The sequence below is a fragment of the Cynoglossus semilaevis genome, chromosome 3, assembly GCF_000523025.1.
Source record: "Cynoglossus semilaevis isolate Cse_v1.0 chromosome 3, Cse_v1.0, whole genome shotgun sequence".
Classification (NCBI taxonomy): domain Eukaryota; kingdom Metazoa; phylum Chordata; class Actinopteri; order Pleuronectiformes; family Cynoglossidae; genus Cynoglossus; species Cynoglossus semilaevis.
The window spans coordinates 3,971,982-3,992,654 of NC_024309.1; the positions used below are offsets into that span (position 1 = coordinate 3,971,982).

The 20,673-nt window shown below is 40.3% G+C and overlaps 2 protein-coding genes across 2 annotated transcripts in view; one reads left to right on the top strand and one right to left on the bottom strand.

Annotated features, from left to right (window-relative positions):
- On the top strand, nucleotides 1–5,556 carry txndc5 (thioredoxin domain containing 5). Its single transcript, XM_008307519.3, has 10 exons — nucleotides 1–265; nucleotides 1,194–1,346; nucleotides 1,745–1,850; nucleotides 1,999–2,095; nucleotides 2,542–2,657; nucleotides 2,886–2,972; nucleotides 3,104–3,250; nucleotides 3,541–3,623; nucleotides 3,805–3,934; nucleotides 4,055–5,556. Exons 1-10 carry the CDS (start codon nucleotides 78–80, stop codon nucleotides 4,175–4,177), a joined length of 1,230 nt encoding a protein of 409 aa, XP_008305741.1. The 5' UTR covers nucleotides 1–77; the 3' UTR covers nucleotides 4,178–5,556.
- Nucleotides 5,557–6,898: 1,342 nt separating this feature from the next.
- bmp6 (bone morphogenetic protein 6) overlaps nucleotides 6,899–20,673 on the bottom strand; it is a 28,146-nt gene continuing 14,371 nt past the window's right edge. Inside the window, 6 exon segments of the mRNA NM_001328247.1 lie at nucleotides 6,899–7,237; nucleotides 7,338–7,448; nucleotides 8,299–8,375; nucleotides 13,607–13,804; nucleotides 14,949–15,097; nucleotides 17,918–18,110. Coding sequence (NP_001315176.1) covers nucleotides 7,088–7,237; nucleotides 7,338–7,448; nucleotides 8,299–8,375; nucleotides 13,607–13,804; nucleotides 14,949–15,097; nucleotides 17,918–18,110 — 878 coding nt within the window. The 3' untranslated portion in view covers nucleotides 6,899–7,087.

The window sequence follows — 20,673 nt, forward strand, 5'->3', positions numbered from 1 at the left end:
GTGGACGTGGAAAGTCGGTCTTTTTACAGTACACCAGCAGGGACACTGCTCTGCTCATCTGCCGACAGAAATTCGACATGGCTCTTGCACTGACTTGCACACCGTCTGTGTTGTCTTGTTTTTATATTTTTTCATTGCTTTTGTCCAATGTGCTTTGCGACGCTGATGCAGAAGAAGATGAACATGCCAAGCACACTTACACGGTAGAGATGTTCAACGAGGCGGTGCCCACTGCCCCTCACTTTGTCATGTTTTTCGCCCCATGGTAAGTGAACAGTGACCGCAAACTGTAATAACAGTACAATTACAGTAATAACAGTACTATGTCGTCGCTATGTTTCGTTACTTTGTTTGGAAATAGTAACCCCCTCCTTAAAGTTGCAGCTCTCTGGTTAGCAGAGAAGCTAGGTGGCTGCACAAACGCATTCACCTTAAATGGTTAGCTTAGCCGCTAACAAGCCTAACCTTTCTCTTTGCTTCTAAACTTCTACATATATGTACTTTGAAGTACTTTTCACGGGTTGGGCTTCGATGCATAGACTGACCCTTCTGCTCATTTGACATTGTAAACTTAAACGTGTAATTTCGTGGTCAACGTCACCACTGTTCATTCAACCAGAGCTGAAGTCGTTCAGCACCAATTTAAAGCTGTGCTCAGGGAAGCTGTGCTTACGTGGCACGCACTGATTGAGCAGCGTTATGTCATTGGCTGCAATAGCAGAGTACGAGGTCTTTCCTGGACCTCTGAGATGACCACAATTGCTGTAGTTTGATAAAACCCATTATACTATAGTATATAGCATATTATAGTAGAAACTGGGATCACACAGAGATATGACAGGAGAATGTGGTAAAGCAACATTTGAGATGCCAGGACTGGAGGCTACAAGGAAGCAGGAGTAATGATCTGTTGGTAAAATGCCAACTGTCATTTCGATATGATGGATCAGAAAATCAACTACTGGGACAAAATGTTATATTGTAGCGCTTGGGCTGACAGTTGAGGTTATTATTATTTAATTAAACCAATTGTAATTGTATCAGTAAGGTAACGAGGCATTTAGTCTTCAAAAGAAAAACTTTGAAAATATTAGTTGGTGCAACAAAATATGCAAATGCTTTGTGGTTAAAAAGAGTTTTGACTGTTGTACTCTCTTGTGACAGTATTTGTTTTTTTCTCTTTCCTTTTTAAGGTGCGGACATTGCCAGAGATTACAGCCGGCATGGAATGAACTAGCAGACAAATATAACAGCATGGAGGAGCCTCAGGTGTATGTGGTGAAGGTGGATTGTGTCCAGGACACTAAGTTCTGCTCTAATGTGCACGGCATTAGAGGTTACCCAACGTAAGTCGCCTACACTGAGTTGTTAAGTCATGAATGTGAGTCCATTAAGTGTGTTTTAGGTTAACAATGACAAGAATATGAGATTAAGGACAGAATTTAGCTCTTACAAAATACAAACATTAATTTTATTTCTCAACTTATGTGACACTTTGACCTGGAGTTGGATTAAATATTCTCCAAGTGACCTGTTTACCTCTGCTAAGTGATTCCTGTACCTACAAAATCAGCAATCATGAGGAAATAATTAACAAAACTCATGTGTCTTTCACATACCCACTTAAATAGACTTATGCATGGCTCAACCATTTCAGCAAGTTACTAATAGACGAGTCTGCTATTAATTATAATAACAGTACAGTGTGTATTTTCCTCACTTCTTTTTTGTCTGTTCGATTAAGGCTGAAGTTGTTCAAGCCAGACCAGGAGGCCATAAAGTACCAAGGGCCCAGAGATCTGAAATCCCTGGAGACATGGATGTTGAAGTCACTGCAGGAGGAGCCTTCAGTGAGTTTGGTTCATCCAGTGAATCCTCCTATATTTATAATCTTGTGCTCTTTAGTTGTTGCCAAGTAGAAAACGAGAGACACAAACAAGCGACTGATGACACACTTGCAATAATTTTTGTGTTTACATGTTTGTGATCTTTCTCCAGGAACCAGAAAGTGACCCAGAGCCTCCTAAAGCCCCAGAGCCTAAGCAGGGACTGTATGAGCTCTCAGCTCACAACTTCAAGAGCCACATAGCCACAGGTGATATGCCCTGGTTCATACTAAATATACTTTTGGTAACAGCTCAAAAAGAATAGAAAGGAGTAACTTTTGAGTTTAAACAGTTATGCTGTTGTGTCAAAACACACTTGCTCTTTTTGTTTGTCTTTGTCATCGGTACGATGAGTCATTCTCTTTAACACTTATTCAGTTTATTTGCCCATGGGTCGGTTGTTGGTTTTGTGGGTTTTAGAGTGGAAACTACTAATGGCTATGATTCACATGACTGACAGTTCAACCAAAAAAAGCTTGAATCATAATCCACAGTGTGTGCACAGACACTGTTGTACTGTGCTTCATTCATGTTGTTGACTGGACTTTTAGATTCTGACTTAAAACACTTACAACACTCACGATTGTCTAATGAAATGGTTGGGTATAAAAATCTGCGTTTTCTCACTCGCTGGACTTTTCTGTTCTCGTTTCAGGTTCTCATTTTGTGAAGTTCTTTGCCCCGTGGTGCGGCCACTGCAAAGCCATGGCTCCCACCTGGGAACAGCTAGCCACCACCTTTGAGCACTCTGACGATGTGAAGATAGGAAAAGTAGGTCCTTCACTTCTTCTAATGACACAGATGTAATAAAGTTAAAAATAAATGATGGTGTAACATAGCATTATATAAAATAACTAAGATAAGATATAAATACCACTGTGATCCTCTAATCTAGATTTTAGTTATCTAGATGTTACACAACATTCAAATGGTCTAAGAAAAACCTTCCTATGCATCCGTATCTGCATGTGTGTATTTATCACAATGTGTTTTCTGCAGGTGGACTGCACTCAGCATTATGAAGTGTGTTCTGAAAATGGAGTACGAGGATATCCCACTCTGTTCTTCTTTCACAACGGACAGAAGGTAAGGTTTCATAATGTTAGTTTTTATCACACACTTAATCATAAAAAAATCATAATTAATCAAAACAACCGTGATGTTTCCACATCTGTAAGTGTGTAAGAGTTTTGTCAACTGTGACTTTTTCCTTCTAGACAGAACAGTACAAGGGGAAGAGAGACTTGGACTCGTTCAAAGACTTTGTAGACAACCAGCTGAAGGCTATTGAGGAGCAAGAGAAGGAACCAAGTGAGGAACAAATAGAGAATGAGATCCCGACTCCTGAGCCAGAAAAAGAGGAGGTGAGTGTTGCAGCAGTATGGTACACTTTATAACGCTTTAAAACTCCACTAACCATTGTTTAAAACTCTTTAAAACTTACTAATCATTGTGAAGTGCTGGGATGAAAAGGTCATAATGAAGCACTAGTCTGACCCCGTGTATTTGCTGCACTAAACAATGTTAATGAGAAAGTCAGTCGTAAACCTTATTATAGAAGGTGCCAATTACGTCTTTGAATCCTGCTATTGAAGCCAGTGGAGATCCTTTGCTATCAAACTCTACAAATCTCTACTCCTTCTCCTGCCCACAGTCCAAAGTGTTGCACCTGACTGAGGAAAACTTTGAGGAGTCTGTGGCCAAGGGCATCACCTTCATTAAATTCTTTGCTCCATGGTAAGAAAAAAAAATACACACTGTGTTCTATTTTACCTGAAGTTAAGAAAAGCTGCACTTTAGGCCAAACGTCAAAAATCATTCTTTTACCTGAAGTTAAGAAAAGCTGCACGTCAAAAATCATTAAATCTTCACATAGATAAATACAAAACATTAAATGCGTCAACTTTCTCCTGTCCAGGTGCGGCCACTGTAAGAACCTCGCTCCAACATGGGAGGATCTTTCCAAGAAGGACTTTCCTGGCTTCACCAACGTCAAAATAGCCAAAGTGGACTGCACTGTTGAGCGTTCACTGTGCAATAAGTATTCAGTAAGTGTACGGAAGTAGCCCAAGTACTGGGTAATGCTCCAAATAATTACTAATATATATTTATATACATATAAATAGTAATACCAATATAACTTGGAACATCCCCCCTCCCCCCTGCAGGTCAGAGGTTACCCCACATTGATCATCTTCAGGGCAGGGGAACAAGGTGATGAATACAATGGTGGGCGAAACCTGGAGAGTCTGCACGCCTTCGTGATGAAGCAGGCCAGAGACGAGCTGTAGAAATGATAAACCTCGCGCCCACACTGCATATCTGACCAGTAGGACATCACTCTCTCTCTTTTTTCCCCAGTTTCCATTTTGTCTTTCTCCCTGAGGTTGTCCTTCGTAAAGGATTTGGTGACGAGACTTTTTTTTTTTTTGAAGGACAAAAAGGGGTCAGTTGTGTCTTTGGGATGTGAATGTATTAATCATTGCTGTTAACCCAGCTTGTGTCCCCTCATGTGGGGAATAAGACTGTGTTGGGTGGGTGGTTAAATGGGTTACACTGTGTGTCTGGGAAATCCACTTTTCAAGCACTGCTCAAATAATCAAATCCAGGAGGTTTATCAATCCTATCTGAAGGACAGATGTTTCAGGTTTCACATGGATTATTTCTGATCTATCTTCTACGGCCTTTTGACTTTAACGAATTACAAAATTTTATATGTGGAATCTGTTGTTTATTCATGAGCCATTAACTTTGAGGTACTGTCCGTCAAGGGATTTTAACGTTTCTGTCACCGAATGTTGTTTTCGAGTTAAGTTGAGGGAAATCCTTATTCATACCAGTTATGACTGGGCTGACTTAACTCTCAGGGAAATAAGCCTGCAGGATGGAGAGAGCCACGATGGAGATGGCAGCATCGCTGAAGGAGTCTGAAACAGAACATGGACATGTGTTTATTTTTCTCTTTAATAAAAACAGGAGACATTTCAGAATATTTGTGAATGATTCTCAGAATCTGAAGGCAAGTACGGATTGTTCGTTGATTTCTAGCTGCTCGGACTCCTCGGCCGTTCACTCTTTGCTCTTTCTGACACTCCGTATCTCAGGCCTGGACCATGTCTCTCCAAATCTTTGTTACTTAACAAATTGAGAATTATTGCTGCTTGTTTTGTTCTGCACATTTTTACAGTCACTGTAACCTGTGTGAAATCCTTAAATCTTTTTTCCCCTGCGTCTTAACAGCAATTGCAATACACTTCTATCTTTCTAATCAATCTTCAGGTTTCTTTTTTACCTTAAGGGCATGTTTCAGTCTGCAGTTAAAATACACTTCAACGTGAGTTCTCTGTAGATGACTGCATTTTTGCCAATCGGTAAAAATGGCTTTGCTGCCAATTAATTTCTTAGCTGTTGGCAAGCAAGCTTAGCAAGGCGGTACATTTTTGGTTCTACAGAACCAATTTTGTGACACCACGGCACTGAAGTGTAGGCTGCTGACTGCGAATGCGTCTGTGCCTGCGCATTAGCAGCGTATCGCCCACTCCAGTTAAGACTCAAGTTTGGCAAAATATTACAGCAAATAATGAAAACCTTTAACAGTGTCACTTAACATTCATTCAAACTTGAAAAAAAAAACAACAACTTGATGCTACTACAGATGCAGTAGTGTAATGCAAATGCTCTTTGACCACTGTTAAATGAAAAATACAGGGTGAGATTTATTGTTTCAGTCATGTTCACAAACAGTCAGACAGCAGTTCTTTTGTCAGTAAAAAAAAATATGGATAGCACATGGTCTTTAAAAAAAAAACCCAAATGAGAACTGTTTTGGGTTTGTTTTTTTTCCTCGTGAGCCATGGATGGAGCACTACCCATGGGTTTTTGTAAAAAAAGAGTAAATAATGGCAAGTTGTAACATGAGATTTCATAGTAAATTTGTTTTTCAAAAAATATGTTTCTATGTGTTTTTGCATCTGTCTTTGTTATTAAGGCATGTGATCTATCTTTTCTTTTTGAATAGAAGGTGCAATAAATAAGCAGAGAATGTACAGTATTTACAAAAAAACAGTCTAAACATGATCACACATGTAAACAGCAGCTTACCGGAGGTATATTTTGTAATTTATAGTTGGTTAGTCATGGAAGGCATTCTGATTCTTACTGAAGTTAGTTCATCATTAAAGATATGGTCTCTTAAAAAAAGACTGTCATTCATTAAAATCACAGTTACACGTCAGCTGGACAGAATGTCACTGGACACACACCTCAACATAGTTCTACCCACAGGGATGAAAAAGCAAAGGGCTAATTTCAGAAAGCTGGCACAGAAGCTGCTCTGTCGGCTGTTTTGGACTCCATAAACGTTTTTCCACAATCTGTCCTGAGTTGTCAGAGGTGGAATAGCAACATGTAAAGGCCAATTTGTGGTATGTCAGAGGGATAAGGCTGTATTCTTCACTTTGGCCAGAACATGCGTCGGACGATGAGCAGGGCTCAGCGTGAGTCCAGCAAATATTGACACGCGGCAGATATTTGGAGCGGTGCGCTACTAAAATAGCGTGTGGTCACTTTGGTTAAGACCATAGTATATTTTAGGAAGGCAAACATGGCTTGAGAAGAAAATACACTCAGAAAGGTTTGGGGATGTGAGAGGACTGAGGCCAACGCGTTCAGCATCAGATGATCTAATCGCTGAAGAGACCTGCGTCCACTCCTCGAGTCATGACCAGTACAGAAGCTTCCATCACTACTCATTGAAGAGAACAATATACTGTACATAGATCTGTGAAGGTAAAGACAGCAGCACTTGGACTGGTCCGACACTTGAGTTTTGTCCTCGCCTCATCACTCAGGCAGAAGATGCAGATTCTCCTGAAATCATTCACACACATACATATATACCCAGGAACACAAAATATACAGACAGACTGGAAATCCACTTTTACAAATATTCATTCGATCACTATAATTGAAAAAAATGCCCATCACCAGAGCTGGTGAAAAGCAATTGTCTTTTTTTTTTCATTTCCTTGTCACTTCAGCTTCAGAGCTGTCCATGGCTTCTGAACCAAAAGATGAGAACAATATTTCTGGGTTGACGCCCATAGGAAAATAAAATCCACAGTGAAGAAAAGGATATCTACTTGAGAAGATGCTGGTGCAGTTGTAGCCCTGTGCTCCTTTTAGGCTGGAGCGCTGTCGTGTCAGTGGCAGCCGCAGGCCCGCACTACCATGTTCTTGTATTTTTTCAGAATGACATTGGAGTTGTCGTCAAAGTAAAGCACCGAGATGGCGTGGAGTTTGGTGGGGGCGCAGCACGGCTTCGGTACGTTCTCAGGATTCATTAGGTGCACCTACATAAAAAATGAAAAGTAATTAAGATAAAATGCTTTAGTGGTGACTTTGTAATGTATTATTTAGTATTTTATATATCTTATATATAAGGATTCTCACCAGTGTCTGTACAATAGCGTGATTGGTGGCATTCATGTGGGCGTTGAGGGGAAAGGAACACTCTCCATCACAGTAGTTTGCAGCGTAGCCCTCAGGAGCAATGATCCAGTCCTTTAACAAAAGAAAATAAAAATTGTTACATCAGATGAATGAGGCAAAAAAAAAAATCTATTTTTAAAGTGATAATATGCCAGTGTGTCTATGTGTGCGATGGAAATCTCCCTCTAGATGTCAGTGCTCACTGTAACGGCTCTGTTCTTCCTCTGACAGTCTCCTCACCACACATACACAAATATACACACAAACTCCCGAGACTGAGTCTGCGGTTTCCTCCCTGAAATACAGTGACTCTCCTCCAGACAACATGAACTGACTCCCTCTCCTCTGCCCCTGCAGCCCTGCTTGTTAGCACTGGGTAAATAAGAAACACTGGTCAGTGTGCACTAGTCAAAATTTAAGGTGTACAGATGAAACAGCTGTCTTTATCAATGCACAAAAACTGCTTAGTACTGTCGGCACCTTTTTCTTCACAGCGTTGTCTTGTGTCTCCACTGTGGTGCAATTCTCTTAAAAATAATGCAGTTCAGTCATCTGACATGTGAAGATGGAGTGAGATCACCCAAAGCAGTTTTTTTTTTTTAATAGTGAAGAAAGTTGATTCAACAAGTTTCACCGTATGATAGTCCTACATCTTGAGTAGCAACTAATTAGGGCTGAATATTTCATATAGAAATCTGAACTCAAAGCTATGAGATTTTCTAGACTGACCTCAGTTCTAGTATTTAAAGTTTTCTCTGGATTGTTTAATACAATTTTAATCACTTTAAGGCACTGATTAAGTTACAATTATGTAACCAGTGTAGACATTGACCCATTCTTCATTTAGTCCTGATGCCACTGATTTACCACAAATAATAATAAGATCTGTGTTGGAATTTAAAAACACACAGATGTCTGTTACCTGCCAGCCCAGCTCTCGGAAGCTGACGTAGAGCTCATGTCTCCTGCAGGCTGTTTTCTGATCACTGCTGTTATAATCTGCAACAGAAGAACACATGAGGGTGAGTCATGACCTATATATAAATCTTCTATGCAGGTATACGTTTCTTCGTCCTCATTTGGCCTTGCATTTGGTTTGATTTTTGACATTAAAAAGGAAGGGTCTTTAGCCATAAACTGATGTCAAAGGCAGCAGAAAGTGAAATTTGGACATCCTTAACTGATTATGTGATGAAGAATAGGGAGAAGAGAAATTAAGAAAAAAAAACATTAAGTTGTATAGAAAGATACAGCATCACTTGCAGAATTCAAATGCAGCTCTGCCGGAGCAGGGAGTGGTGACGCAGTGACAAATGTGTTTATGCTTCCCTCCTGCTCTGCACTTTGCTTCATAATTATGTCTGTTCCACTCTGCAGCTGCCCAGCAGCCAGGCGGTCAGTCCCAGGTATAGCTTTGGTTTTTACAGTCAAGAAGGTCATTGCTGGCATCAGTCAACACTCTGTGAGACAGTGACGGCAACTTTCCACTGACACTTCAACTGTACTCTCCCTCTTTATGTGTCTGGACTTTACAGTTTCAATTCTTTCTTTTTTTTAAATTCTCAGAAAACATTTTAGAGACAGACAGACAGAGTGGGCAGCCCGAAAACATTTTAGAGACAGACAGACAGACAGAGTGGGCAGCCTACGTTCCAAACTCTCGATAGATTCAAATCTGGTTTTCTGACAAGTGTGTCTACCTTAACACACTGGGATACTCAGTGTGTTGGTGGCCACACAATGCCTTAAGTAATCCTGCAGCCTCCAGCCCACCAGTGTTTTTTTTTTTTTTTTGGTGGACACATATTCCAAGTTTAAAGTTAGTTGTAAAACATATAGTGGACGACTATTTTGGTTTTTTATCCTGACATGTAGAATATGGGTTTCTGATTCCTGGTTTAGCAAAAAAGAGTTACTGCAAGATTTATTTTTACAACAACTTTTCACACTGCGAGAAAAAAAAAAGAAAGAAATGCCTACAGCTTAGACTCCAAATACATCTGGCTGTCACATCCAAACCTGTCATCTGCTGCCTCTTTAAACTCGCCTGTTGGCTGAAGCCACTTGTGAAGCCACACAAACACCACTGTTTGCTTGTTGTAGGCAACAGAGGACGACGGTTTTATTTATAAGAAACGTTGTCTGTAGAATACATAAACAGACAAGCTCTGCATACAAATCAGGCTGTTTCTATTTAAAACCAGTGTGTGTGTGTGTGTGTGTGTGTGTGTCAGTCAGACTGCAGTAGACAAACAAACTGACCAACAACATCCCTGTTTAGACAGTGAGATTTTGATGGACACACCTGCTTATGACGTTTCATTTGACAAGACAAGTTTTTTTCTCAATTTGTGTTTTAGGGACATTTTAAGTCATTTTGGAGACCAATATTTGTAATATATTTTTTACAATTACCAATTTTGCATTGGCTGGTCAACTGACTGATCCCTGTCCTTCGATTTGTGTTAATTACCTTTACACTGTAGGAGAAATTGTTCTTCATCACCTGTTTCCTAATTCTACATTTTTGTTTCTTTTTGTGACAATTCTTCAGTACACTCAAGATCATGCCAAGATTAATTAGATCTCCTATTAAATGTCAATGTTCATTAAAAATAAAAAATATAATGCTTGTTACTGCCTCCTCAAAGGCGTTTGGTCTGACTGGTCACCACAGAGTCCAGTCTGGCCACGTGAAACAGTGGTGGCAAGGTCAAATATAATTGTCCTATTCAGTCAGGTGTTTCCCCCGTGTGTCAGTTTCCTTCCTCTCTGAAAGGAACGGCCCTTTCTGCACTAATGGAGAAACAGAGAGTTCATATGTGTGTCACACTGGGTGTGTTTGTGTCTGCATGTGTGATAACATGACACAGTTCATCTCTTCTCCCTCCCTGTCGACTGACCGACCCATGTCAAAGTGAACAGGCGTGCGTCACTATGAGGAAGCAGACTGATCTGGAATCAGCTGTTGAGGGTTTGTATGGATGTTTTCCCTCAGGTATTCAAATTAAAGAGGCACAATAAATGTCCTTCCTGCACAGCACGGAACTGTCTGTGTGTGGAAACTGTTTACACAGGGGGGAATAGGAAACATCAGTGAATGAGGGAAATGTACAATTGGAAGAACAAGGCTGAATGACCTCACATGAACTTGACACAGTGTTTATAGAAAAAAGGGGGAAAAAATACTCTGAACTTTTCCTTTTTTCTGCTGTCCACAAACATCTCTAAAAAATTTAAAGAAGACATTTTTTAATCTTTCATTTATAACAGCATTGGTAGCTAATTTGGCATTGATAAAAAAAAATCATTTTCCTCTTTTCTTGAACAGAATTAAACCTTCCATGCCATCAGCTTGTACAGCCTCTGGATTAGAAAGAAAACTGATATTTACAGCAGGTTTTCACTGGGTGTAGAGTCCTAAGCTGTAATTTGTGGTGCCCATTAACCACATTTCTGCTTCCTGTCTTTAACAATGTTATGCCACAGTAACTCCAGAACTACGAATCACTTGGGGAAACACCAAAGGTGTGTGACATGATGTAACAGGCTACAAATGTTTTCAAATTAATACTTATTTTACAGAAAACGATTGCACCCTCTACTGTAGAAATTGCATGAACTGTCACCGAGGTGGCGGCAGCGGCGGCGGTGGTGGTGGGTTTCATGTGCCAGGAGAGTCCATGAGGACATGAAAGGAGAACGTCACTGTTGTCTCTCTTCTCCCTTCCAGCGAAATATACTACTGAACCTTTATCTTTTCTTCCTGTCTTTCATCACGGTGGTTATTAAGCCCTGCGAGGTTGCACCACTACGTCTAATTAGTCCTACAGTAAACAAAGGGAGGTCGGGTGGGGAAGGAGGGAGAAGAATGAAGGGGGAGGAGGGAGGAGAGAGGCAGATGAAAAAACACAGCTGGCTCAGCGCTGTGTTATTATAATTCTTTAAGCGATATTGTTAGCGTGGTCAGTCTTTTAGCTGTGCAGCTAATGACTGGATAGGCCTAATTATAGGCCTTACGTGCAGCCTGTGCTGCACTGGGATGTGATACTCCCCCCACAGGCAAAAAAACCTGGCCCAACCCACAGTCCCTCCCTCGCCTTCTCTGCCCATAAAACCCCAAATTACCTGGTGTAAAGGTGTTGCATTGTTCTATTTGCTGTGCCTGAGTACACGGAAGAAGAAGAAGAAGAAAACAGTTTCTGCATGACTCCACGTTGAAGTCAAAATGCAAATGAACAAAGACAAATTTGCTCATTACTCAGGAAAACATGACGTGGGACAGATGGTGCTCCCTCTGCCTCGTCCTGAGTGAAACATGGAAAACAAAGACGATTTCTTGTAAATGTAATCACATCATTAACTCTAAAATAATCCTGTTGAAATGTGTTTGGCCGGATCACGCACATCTTGAACTCATTTATTATTACAGCAAAAATAAGCCAACTCATTACAACAGTGAATGCAAGGTCAAAAACCTCACGGGGGTCCGGGCAGGTCAGGTTTCCTAAACTACAGTGTGTTTTAGTATCAGTCTCAAATGTCATTGAGTGTTAAAATGGAGATAAAGTGGCAAAAAAACTGATAAAAAAAAGCACAGTGGTTAACCTCAAGGGTTGACCCTTGAGGTTAACCACTGTGCTTTTTGTGTAATTTAGGCCAGGAAGGAAAATTATTTTTAGAGAACACACAGCCAAGTGACAGATTTGAAATGGCTCCGTGAGGAGGCCTGGAAACTGGAGTAATTAAAAACAAACACGTTGCTTCCTCTCCTCCTCAGATCTGGGAGTTTTTTTCGCTCAACTATGAAGCATGGATTTTCAGGGAAATGCTCCTTTAAGTCAGAGCTCTGGTGGTCTACTGTGCCAGCCAGAAAACTGGGGTACACCTTTGTTCCCCCCCCCGAGCGACAATCAAGACGGATGCTCTCTTCGTCCCTCCTGTCCTCCTGTCCTCCTCCTCCTCCCGTCTCTGTAGTGAGTGATGCGGTATTGAAACCATATGCCCTCCTGGATTCCTTAAGGATCCTCCTATTCTGTTCTATCCCTGCAGTCCAGCACTGGCAGCAGACACCCTCCCACCCCCACCTCCCCGCGGCTTCCTGTGTGGGATCTAAATATTTACACTCCCTGTCTTCCCAAGTGGCGAGGTGGAGAGGTCTTAATGTTTTGGGTTATGTAAAGTCCAGTCCTTGCATTTTTAACAGATTGAAAGTAGAGGTCTTTTTTTAATTTTGAATGAAACATTCAAACTTTGCGACAAAGAGCAAAGAGATTATATTCAGAGATTATATTCAGGGAAAAAATGTGGCGAGGGACTGGAACCTTAAACAAGTTTGAAAAGGTTTTATTTTAATTTTATTTATTTATTTTGGATTTATATTAAAGTCAAAAACAAGATCACATGAATTGTAAAAATGCATGATAGAAATGAACTTCTTTTAACATAATAACATTAGTCTTAGGACGTCTCGATTCACCCTCAGGTAGTCTAATTTTGTAATTTTGTTCAAAAACAAATCATGGATGAGATGAATCTTTTAGTTTTAAAACTTAACCCAAAATATATAGAAAATGTTCAGACTCATTTACATCACTGGCCTTGCAGTCATTCTCTGACCTCAAACACACTGTAGACAGCATCTTATTTCGTGTTGGCAAAGAACACTGGGAAATTTTTGAATATTTCAGTTTCATTATGTAACATCTGTTGACTGCTGGATATATTAAATTTACTGCTCCCTGCAGTTGTGCTGCTCTGCTTCACAGCAGTGTCAAAGCCATGAGTGATGAAAGTTTAATATTAACATGATCTTTCCACTGTCAAATTAGCCAGGAATCAGGTTCAATATTAACAGTAGGCCCCGTGCAGCAACACACAAGGCCCTCGGAGGATCGTCCCTCTGCCTGTACAAGCCATTAAGTGTGGCTGCAGTTACACAGCAGGTGATGGGTTAAAGGATTAACGATTGCTTTAGGTTACACACAGTGCAGAGCTCATAACGACCAGCTTATACCTGTTCGTTACACCCCCTGCTACACAGAAAGAGAGGACGGAATCAGAGGGGAAGTATTTTATGTGTCACCTGGAACAATGATACTTTGTTTATTCTGAAAAAAAAAATTCCCTTCTTTGAGAATGACTTCATAAAAAAATGGAGGAAACGCCTACTGTTCCTGACTATTGAACTCTCAGGAAAGAGTTTCATTGAAATGCAGTTTGAGACTAACCTGCAAGGCCCAACGTTCTGGATCCCTCCTGTGGTTGCGTGGACCTGTTGCGATTCTGCTGGCGCCTTTTGCCTCCAGTGGAGCGGGTGGTGCGGACGTACACTTCACTGACTTTGAAGAATGCCACCATGAAAGGCTGTTTCTCCAGCGCGCCATCACGTCCCACGAGCCCCGCCTCCTTGGGTGTGATGCTCTGTCCTGTTTCGGTGGGAACAAAAATCGGAGATGAAACAGCGGGCGGTCAAAAAAATTGCCAATGGGACATAGACGTGGAGTAGAGGGATTTTTTTTTTCTTCAAACAGCTTGTTGACTTCTGCATTTTTAAATAAATTTTTTGGTAACGCAGAATTTTTTGGCCCACGTTTTTGGAAAAGATCTGGAGCAAACCAAGACCAAATTATTGGTTTCATTTGGAAAAACAACTCGATTCTCAGATTTTATTTCTGGGTACTTATTCATTTGATTTACTCATTATTGATTTATTACTATTAATATCCTGTAATCAGAGCTCTTTTCAATGAGTAAACCTGCTTTTTCTGTTTGGTTTCTCTCAGTGTTTATGTTTGTATTCGTTGAGCCTGTCTGTGACCTGGGACACAGATTCCTTTTCTGTGTCTTCTGAAGACGTTTTGTGGCTGCCATCACAAATGACATCATCAGCAGGGATGAGAGAGGACATTCCAGAAGCAGCCATGACACCACCTCCACCGCGCTTCACTGATGAGCCTGTATGTTTTGGATCGACAGCACATCCTCTCTGCGGTTAATCTCCGTCTCATTTTTATCCTGCTAGGACTTCTTGCGGCTCGGCTCTGTGCTCTCAAATGCAAATTCCAGTCTGGGCTTCTGAAGCCGACTTCTGATGACCGGTTGCTTTTTGTGGTACAGATTTTCTCAGATTAAAAAATAGGTCTGCCTTTCTTCTGCAAAGAGGCTCTGAGTCTCGGGTTCCTAATTTACCAGGGTTAAAATTGCAGTCAAAACATAAGTAGACATTTAAAAGTACTTCATTTCTCTTTGGTTTTAACAGTTATTCCATAAAGTCTCACCTTACAAGCCATAAAAAGTGTCAGTCACATGTTCAGCTTACTTTGGATATTTTGGTTTTTAACACAAATATCTAGATATAATTATAGAAAATATCAGCGGTTAATAAAAGTGAATACATATACATTTTATTCACAAATATTTGAAAAGTATGTAAAAAAATATACCAGAAAAAAAACACAACAAGGCGCTGGATTAAGGCTCTAGTCTCTGTGGGGGCGTGGGGTTTGAATCCCACCATGCCAGATACTCTTTTGAGTAAAATGTGCAGCTGGTCTGAGGAACTTTTCTTACCACTGCTGGTCTCCAGACTGATCTGCAGCCCCAGGTTGTGCTCTGGACTCATCACCCACAGGTTACTGGTGGCTGTGATGTCGAACTCCAGCCAGCCTTCTTCTGCTGCCCATAAGTGGCGAGATTCCAGCAGGAACAAGTCTGCCTCCCTTGTGGACGAAGAAATTAAAACACATTGAATGATATTTGATTTTTTTTAAAATTGCTACATTGCTGAGTAATACTTTTTGACAGCTCATTTAATAATCCCGATGAAAAATAAACAAGGGAACATTTAATCAGACACAAAGCCAAATGGGATAGGAGTTGCACTGGCGTCAAAGTTGAAAAAACTCAGACAAGAGGAAAAGCCCATTGTTGGCTAAGAAGACGTTAGAGTCCATTTCAACAGCTGAATGTGTCAGAGAGGACAACAAAGGAGCCTGTGTTTAATGAAGAAGGAGCAGAGGACACGTAAAGAGAAGACAGAGAGTGAATGATAAGAGAGCATGTCCTGCAGCTGTCCCATTACAGTAGTAATAACACAGAACCGTGTCTGTCAGACCCTCCTCCTGTGCTGACATCAAAGCCTCACAATCATCCAGGTGTTCAGAAAATGCCCCTGCAGTGATGCATCGGCAGCCCCACCTTAATTGGTCATTAATGACAGTGGTGGTACCGACACTTTTGTTCAGGACAGGGTTCCTCACACTTGGGGGCAATAATAAATAATAACATGTTCCATTTATATTGGTAAATATATTTTAATGTTTTCAATGTATGTAGATCCCTTTAGCCTAGTCAGTTGATCAATAGCCCATGTCAAAAAGGTGTGGACACCCCTGCTGTAGATCGCCCCCTGAAGGACGTTTTAACGTTTAAAATATATATATAGATATATATAGATATATCTATATATATAAAGAAACAAAAAGGTCAAAATGTTGATGCTATATATTTCTGTTAAAGGAGTTAAACTTGTATTCATACTTGTTTTTTTTATAAGATATTCAGCAATACAAATGCATGTTACCAGAACTGTTTGGACAAAACTAAAGTCCAACATCTGTGGTAAAAGGTCACACAGGTGTTCACCTCAGAGCTCAGCGCTCGATCCTCGTAAGCACAGAATAAAGGCAAGGAATTTCTGACTTGAATTGGTTCAGTAAAAATAGCAGCCTTTGTGGGAAAAAACACCCTGAAGTTTCAGGCGGACCGAATTATTCTGGCAACGCAATCTCACGCATTCCTTGTTTGTTGCGAGCAAAACCACTCCAATCAAACGAGAAGTACAGAAGGGTGTGAGGCTAATTAGTGCCGAGAGTCAAAGCAGGGTTTTTACAGGAAACAAAGGCCCGTGAAAGTTAGAAGGCTCCCTCCTGACTGGACAATTAGAGAAAATACCAAGGGGAGATAGAGAAAAAGAAAACAACAAAGACTTTACAACATTGTCTCATCTGAACCACCAAACCTCACACGGACTGTTATTTTCAGCACAGAGGAGCAGAGATAAGAATATGACGGCCAAAGCAATTCTTCCCCCACCTGACAGGGCAACGAGTGGGCTGTAATTTTCTTCGGAGTTAAAAACAAAACAAAAAAAAAACTCTCCTATAATAACACAGAAATTGGAGATATGCAGACTCTTTAATCTCCAAATATCTCTCAAAATAAAAGGGCTTCAACTCCAGGAAGCACAAACCACCCATCGCTGAGATGAAAGAATGCTGCAGAAAAACGCAGTTCCCGATACACTTAGAAAACATTTGGACAGACAACGGACAGGGATGTGTTTTGACAAAATCTTAAGCTGAGGTTCCCGGGGACATTAAAGTGGATCAGAAGCAGATGGAAAACATCTGGTGTTTTTCATCCCACCCAAAGGTGTTTCTTGACCTAGGATTATATTCTTAATCAGATATGATAACACTTTTTATAAATGTTTTTGTGTGATATACCGTATTTTATTAAAAAATCCCGGGCTGTATAAGCTGTCGAAATATATATCGCTTATTTTTTCACATGTGGTCGTAACGTTTCACTGCAGGGGCTTCATTTAAAAACAAATATCGTACAGAAAACCCAGCGGATGTTTTTACCCCTGCAGATGTTTGTGTCATGTGTTAGCTTTGTTCTGCTGTTTCTGTAAAACTAGGTCTGGCATTAGAAACACACCACGGGCTGCGAGACGCTAACACACAGGGAGAGTGACACATGGACAGAAACACCGAGGGTGAGGCCATGTTTTAACAAAAAAAATCACCCTCCTGACCTTTCTGTGCCCAAAAGTGAGTGGAGCGATCACACTTGCTGTTTTCATTCCCTCCCAGTTTTTTGTTGACCTGCTCATTCTGAGTAAAGTCGCGGTGCAAGGGCTGAGTAGGACAACAGCTCCCACCCCGGGGTGGATTAGTACACACGCTGTATGTGGTATGGCCCAGAGCCCATGAAGCTAACATGGCTCCATGATTTCATTTAAAAAGAGTTTCCACTGTATTTAAAATGACAATGAAATACTACAGTCAAAAAGCTCTAAGACAGTTGTTGAATCCAATGTTTACATGTTAAAGTTAAAGTGTCTCTCAGACTCTTTCTACAAGTTTTACTACTGTATTAGGTTTATTTGAATTTTTGGGAAATAAGAGAAGACATTCAATTTAAATCCGACATAAATAAAATCCTAAAAATATTAAATCTTTGTCAAAGGTTTGATTGGCGCGTCATTTCACAGCATGAAAGACCTTTTATTTAACTGCTTTGAATATTTTCATAAATATTTACTGACATCATATCACATAACGTCATACGTGTTAAATGGGATGCATTGTTTTTAATTTGATTGGTGCACAACAGGAACAGGAAATATAGGATGGCTGTCATTTCAAACCAAGAGTTAGTGGTTCACATGTCAGACTTAGTTAGTGGCTCCTGAACAAGAAATGAACGACAAAAAAAAGACAACATTTGTAGTGTAAAGCACTGTGAGATACCTGTCTGGGTGCTCCTTGACCACCTGGTATACTTTAAGTATGAAGGTGTCATTGCGGAATGTGCGACTCACACACTCCTTGTAGAGACGGAACTCGGCTGCAGTGACGGCCTCGCCCTCCGGGATCTGCGAGAGGTTGAACTTAAACTCCTTGTGGTGTCGGCGCTGTGGGGAGAACTCGCTGTCGTACTCCACTGTGGGATAGAAACACACACACACACACACAATCATGACATTATCCCAAGAGAGACGTTTTACTTTCTCTGCTGAAGGTTGTACTGTATTACTTTAGTATGTGACAAGGTATGACAGAGTTCCTCACCTAAAAATACACCAGTGATTGATGGGTGTACGTCTTCTTCACACTACACTGGGATTAGCCATGTGACCAGTCGTGTGCTATATACTCAACGTCTAATGGGTTTCCTGACTTCCTGTTTCCTTAAATAATCCTCTGTTGCTGCCAGTGTAAAGCAGAAGACAATTTTCTTTTAGTGGAAGGAAACTTAAAAAAAAACTTCACGTTCGCTTTGGACTAAGTCAAATGACTAGAATCATCAAAAGTGTTTTCCTTTAGGCTTGAAGGCGTTATAATCACCATAATGATAATGTGCTCACTGGGAAGTTTTTTTACTCGGAGGTTTTCTCCCACGGCAAAGACGGCCACGAAGAAAACGCACCAGAAAATATAAACTCTATGATAGCAACATAAATAAGAACTAATCTATTGTGATATTTACAAGTTATTCTACTGTAATTCTAAGTTGTTTTATGACTAGTGATGGACTAGTTAGAGCATTTATACAGTGCTCCGTGAAGCCACTTAGTTTGGTTCTCAAACATTTCACTCTTAGTTTGTTTTGAAGATTTAATTTACAGCCCAAACCTGAAGTAATGAGAATTTAGTCTTGTACCAGAGCCAGGCTTGTTAAAACGCTCTGGTAATTTTATGATGTGGGGACCAACCCAAAACGGACCAATGACACATTTTATTCCCTGAGTCATAGCCGAGAAGAAAATTGTGTTGATGTGGGAAACGCTGGAACCAATCAGCGTCTCCCAAAAGCGCCAGCACCACCTTGTTCCCACACCTACAGTTAAAGCTGCCCTCATCCCCAGACATTTCCAGCTCACTTACATAAATGCAGGACCTGTGGTGTGACAAAGAAGGAAAAGTCTAAAGGTGTGTTCTGCCACTCTGCCAAAACAACTTAAGATAATTGAAGGACTGCAGCCCTCGGCCAGTTCTGCCTCAGTTCTTCAAACACTTTCCACTGAGGCAAAGGAAACCACCTATGGAGAACGAGATGTTTTTCACATCAGCATCGCTGTGACTTCTATCATCTGCGACAGTGACTATTTCATCATCTCAGAGGCGCCCACACACACACACACACACACACTTACAGACGTTGCAGTCAGTGTGTGTGTGTGTGATGCTGGGTCTGGTTTGTGTTGCGGGGTAGATGGAGAAGCTAACCCTGACCATGGAGGCTCACAGCAGAGGTCATGCTACGCTAAATGACTTTACAACACTGCCTCCCAACACCCCCGAGCTCAGAGCAGCTTTGAATGATAAACTTCATGTGAGATGTTTTTGACCTTTTGGCTCCCAGACATTCAGGAGGAGTTCCACCTGTATCAAATATTTATTACAGTCACTGAAGTGAATGTTGATTATACGCCTGAAGGGAAAAGATTAGAATTGTGACTTGGGAACTGTTGATACTTCAGACTGGATTTCTACAACTGTATGTTTTGTTTTCCTATTCGTTTGCCAAGTGAAACGGCAGTATATTTTTCATTTATCTCTTTTGTCTAAGTGCACATGTGTATCTTCACAACACAACTGCATCAGTCACAGAACTTTAAACCATAGCACCAACAAAATAAATGTGTATGAGAAAAAAAAGGTTGTCGAAGAAAAGTAAGTTGAAATAGAATTAAAATGAAAATACCGAAACACTTGGATGAAATAAAGAAGTTGACATTTGAAAGTAGCTCAGAAAAAAAATTAAACAAAACCGCAAGTGGAAGAAATGACAGAAAAAATGAAACAAAAAACTGTGTTTTGAATTTAAATAAGTGGTGAGGTTAAATTGGATGGGAATAACAGATCATAAAAGTATATTTTCTTAATGTCAAAAATGTATATGAGGGAGAAACAGCTGGAGAACGTGGGGAAGATGACAAGACCAGATGAAGAGGGAGACCAAAGGAAAGAAAAGTGAAAAACATGTCTGGGATGCAATGAGAGGAGGAGAAATGGAGGCAGAGAGAGTGTGAGATCTGAGCTCTCACGGGCTTCGCTACTATTTCCACCTGCACAACATGTGGCTGCGCTGCTATGACAGCAACCCACATATGAGCTTTTACATCTGTCTGCATGCTATTTCATTTCATTATAACTTTAAATTTACACAAGTCATCAACTGTAATTTATTAGGCAAAAAATTATTTCAGAAAAATAGAAAAACAACAATAATTGTTATTACTGAAAATAAATTATTATTATTATTATTATAAATGTCATTTTATTATTAATTTTCCTAAAATTTTAATTTTGAATCATACATAGTTTAATTAATTTTTAAAACATTCAAAACAAAGGATTTTAAAAAGAATATAAATCCTTTGGAAGATGTTCAATAAAACAAGACATAAATAATGGAAAGGGAAAAATGAAATAAAATCAGGGTTGACAAACTGTTTATAAAGACGCCACCGCACTTAGAGAGAGACAAGTGTAGAAAAGAA

Bases quoted from the DNA above. Each gene is read 5' to 3' on its own strand.
- txndc5 (XM_008307519.3), top strand. From the start codon at position 78: ATGGCTCTTGCACTGACTTGCACACCGTCTGTGTTGTCTTGTTTTTAT. The intron at 2,658-2,885 runs GTAGGTCCTTCA...TGTTTTCTGCAG, and splicing joins ACGATGTGAAGATAGGAAAA to GTGGACTGCACTCAGCATTA. The intron at 3,624-3,804 runs GTAAGAAAAAAA...TCTCCTGTCCAG, and splicing joins ATTAAATTCTTTGCTCCATG to GTGCGGCCACTGTAAGAACC.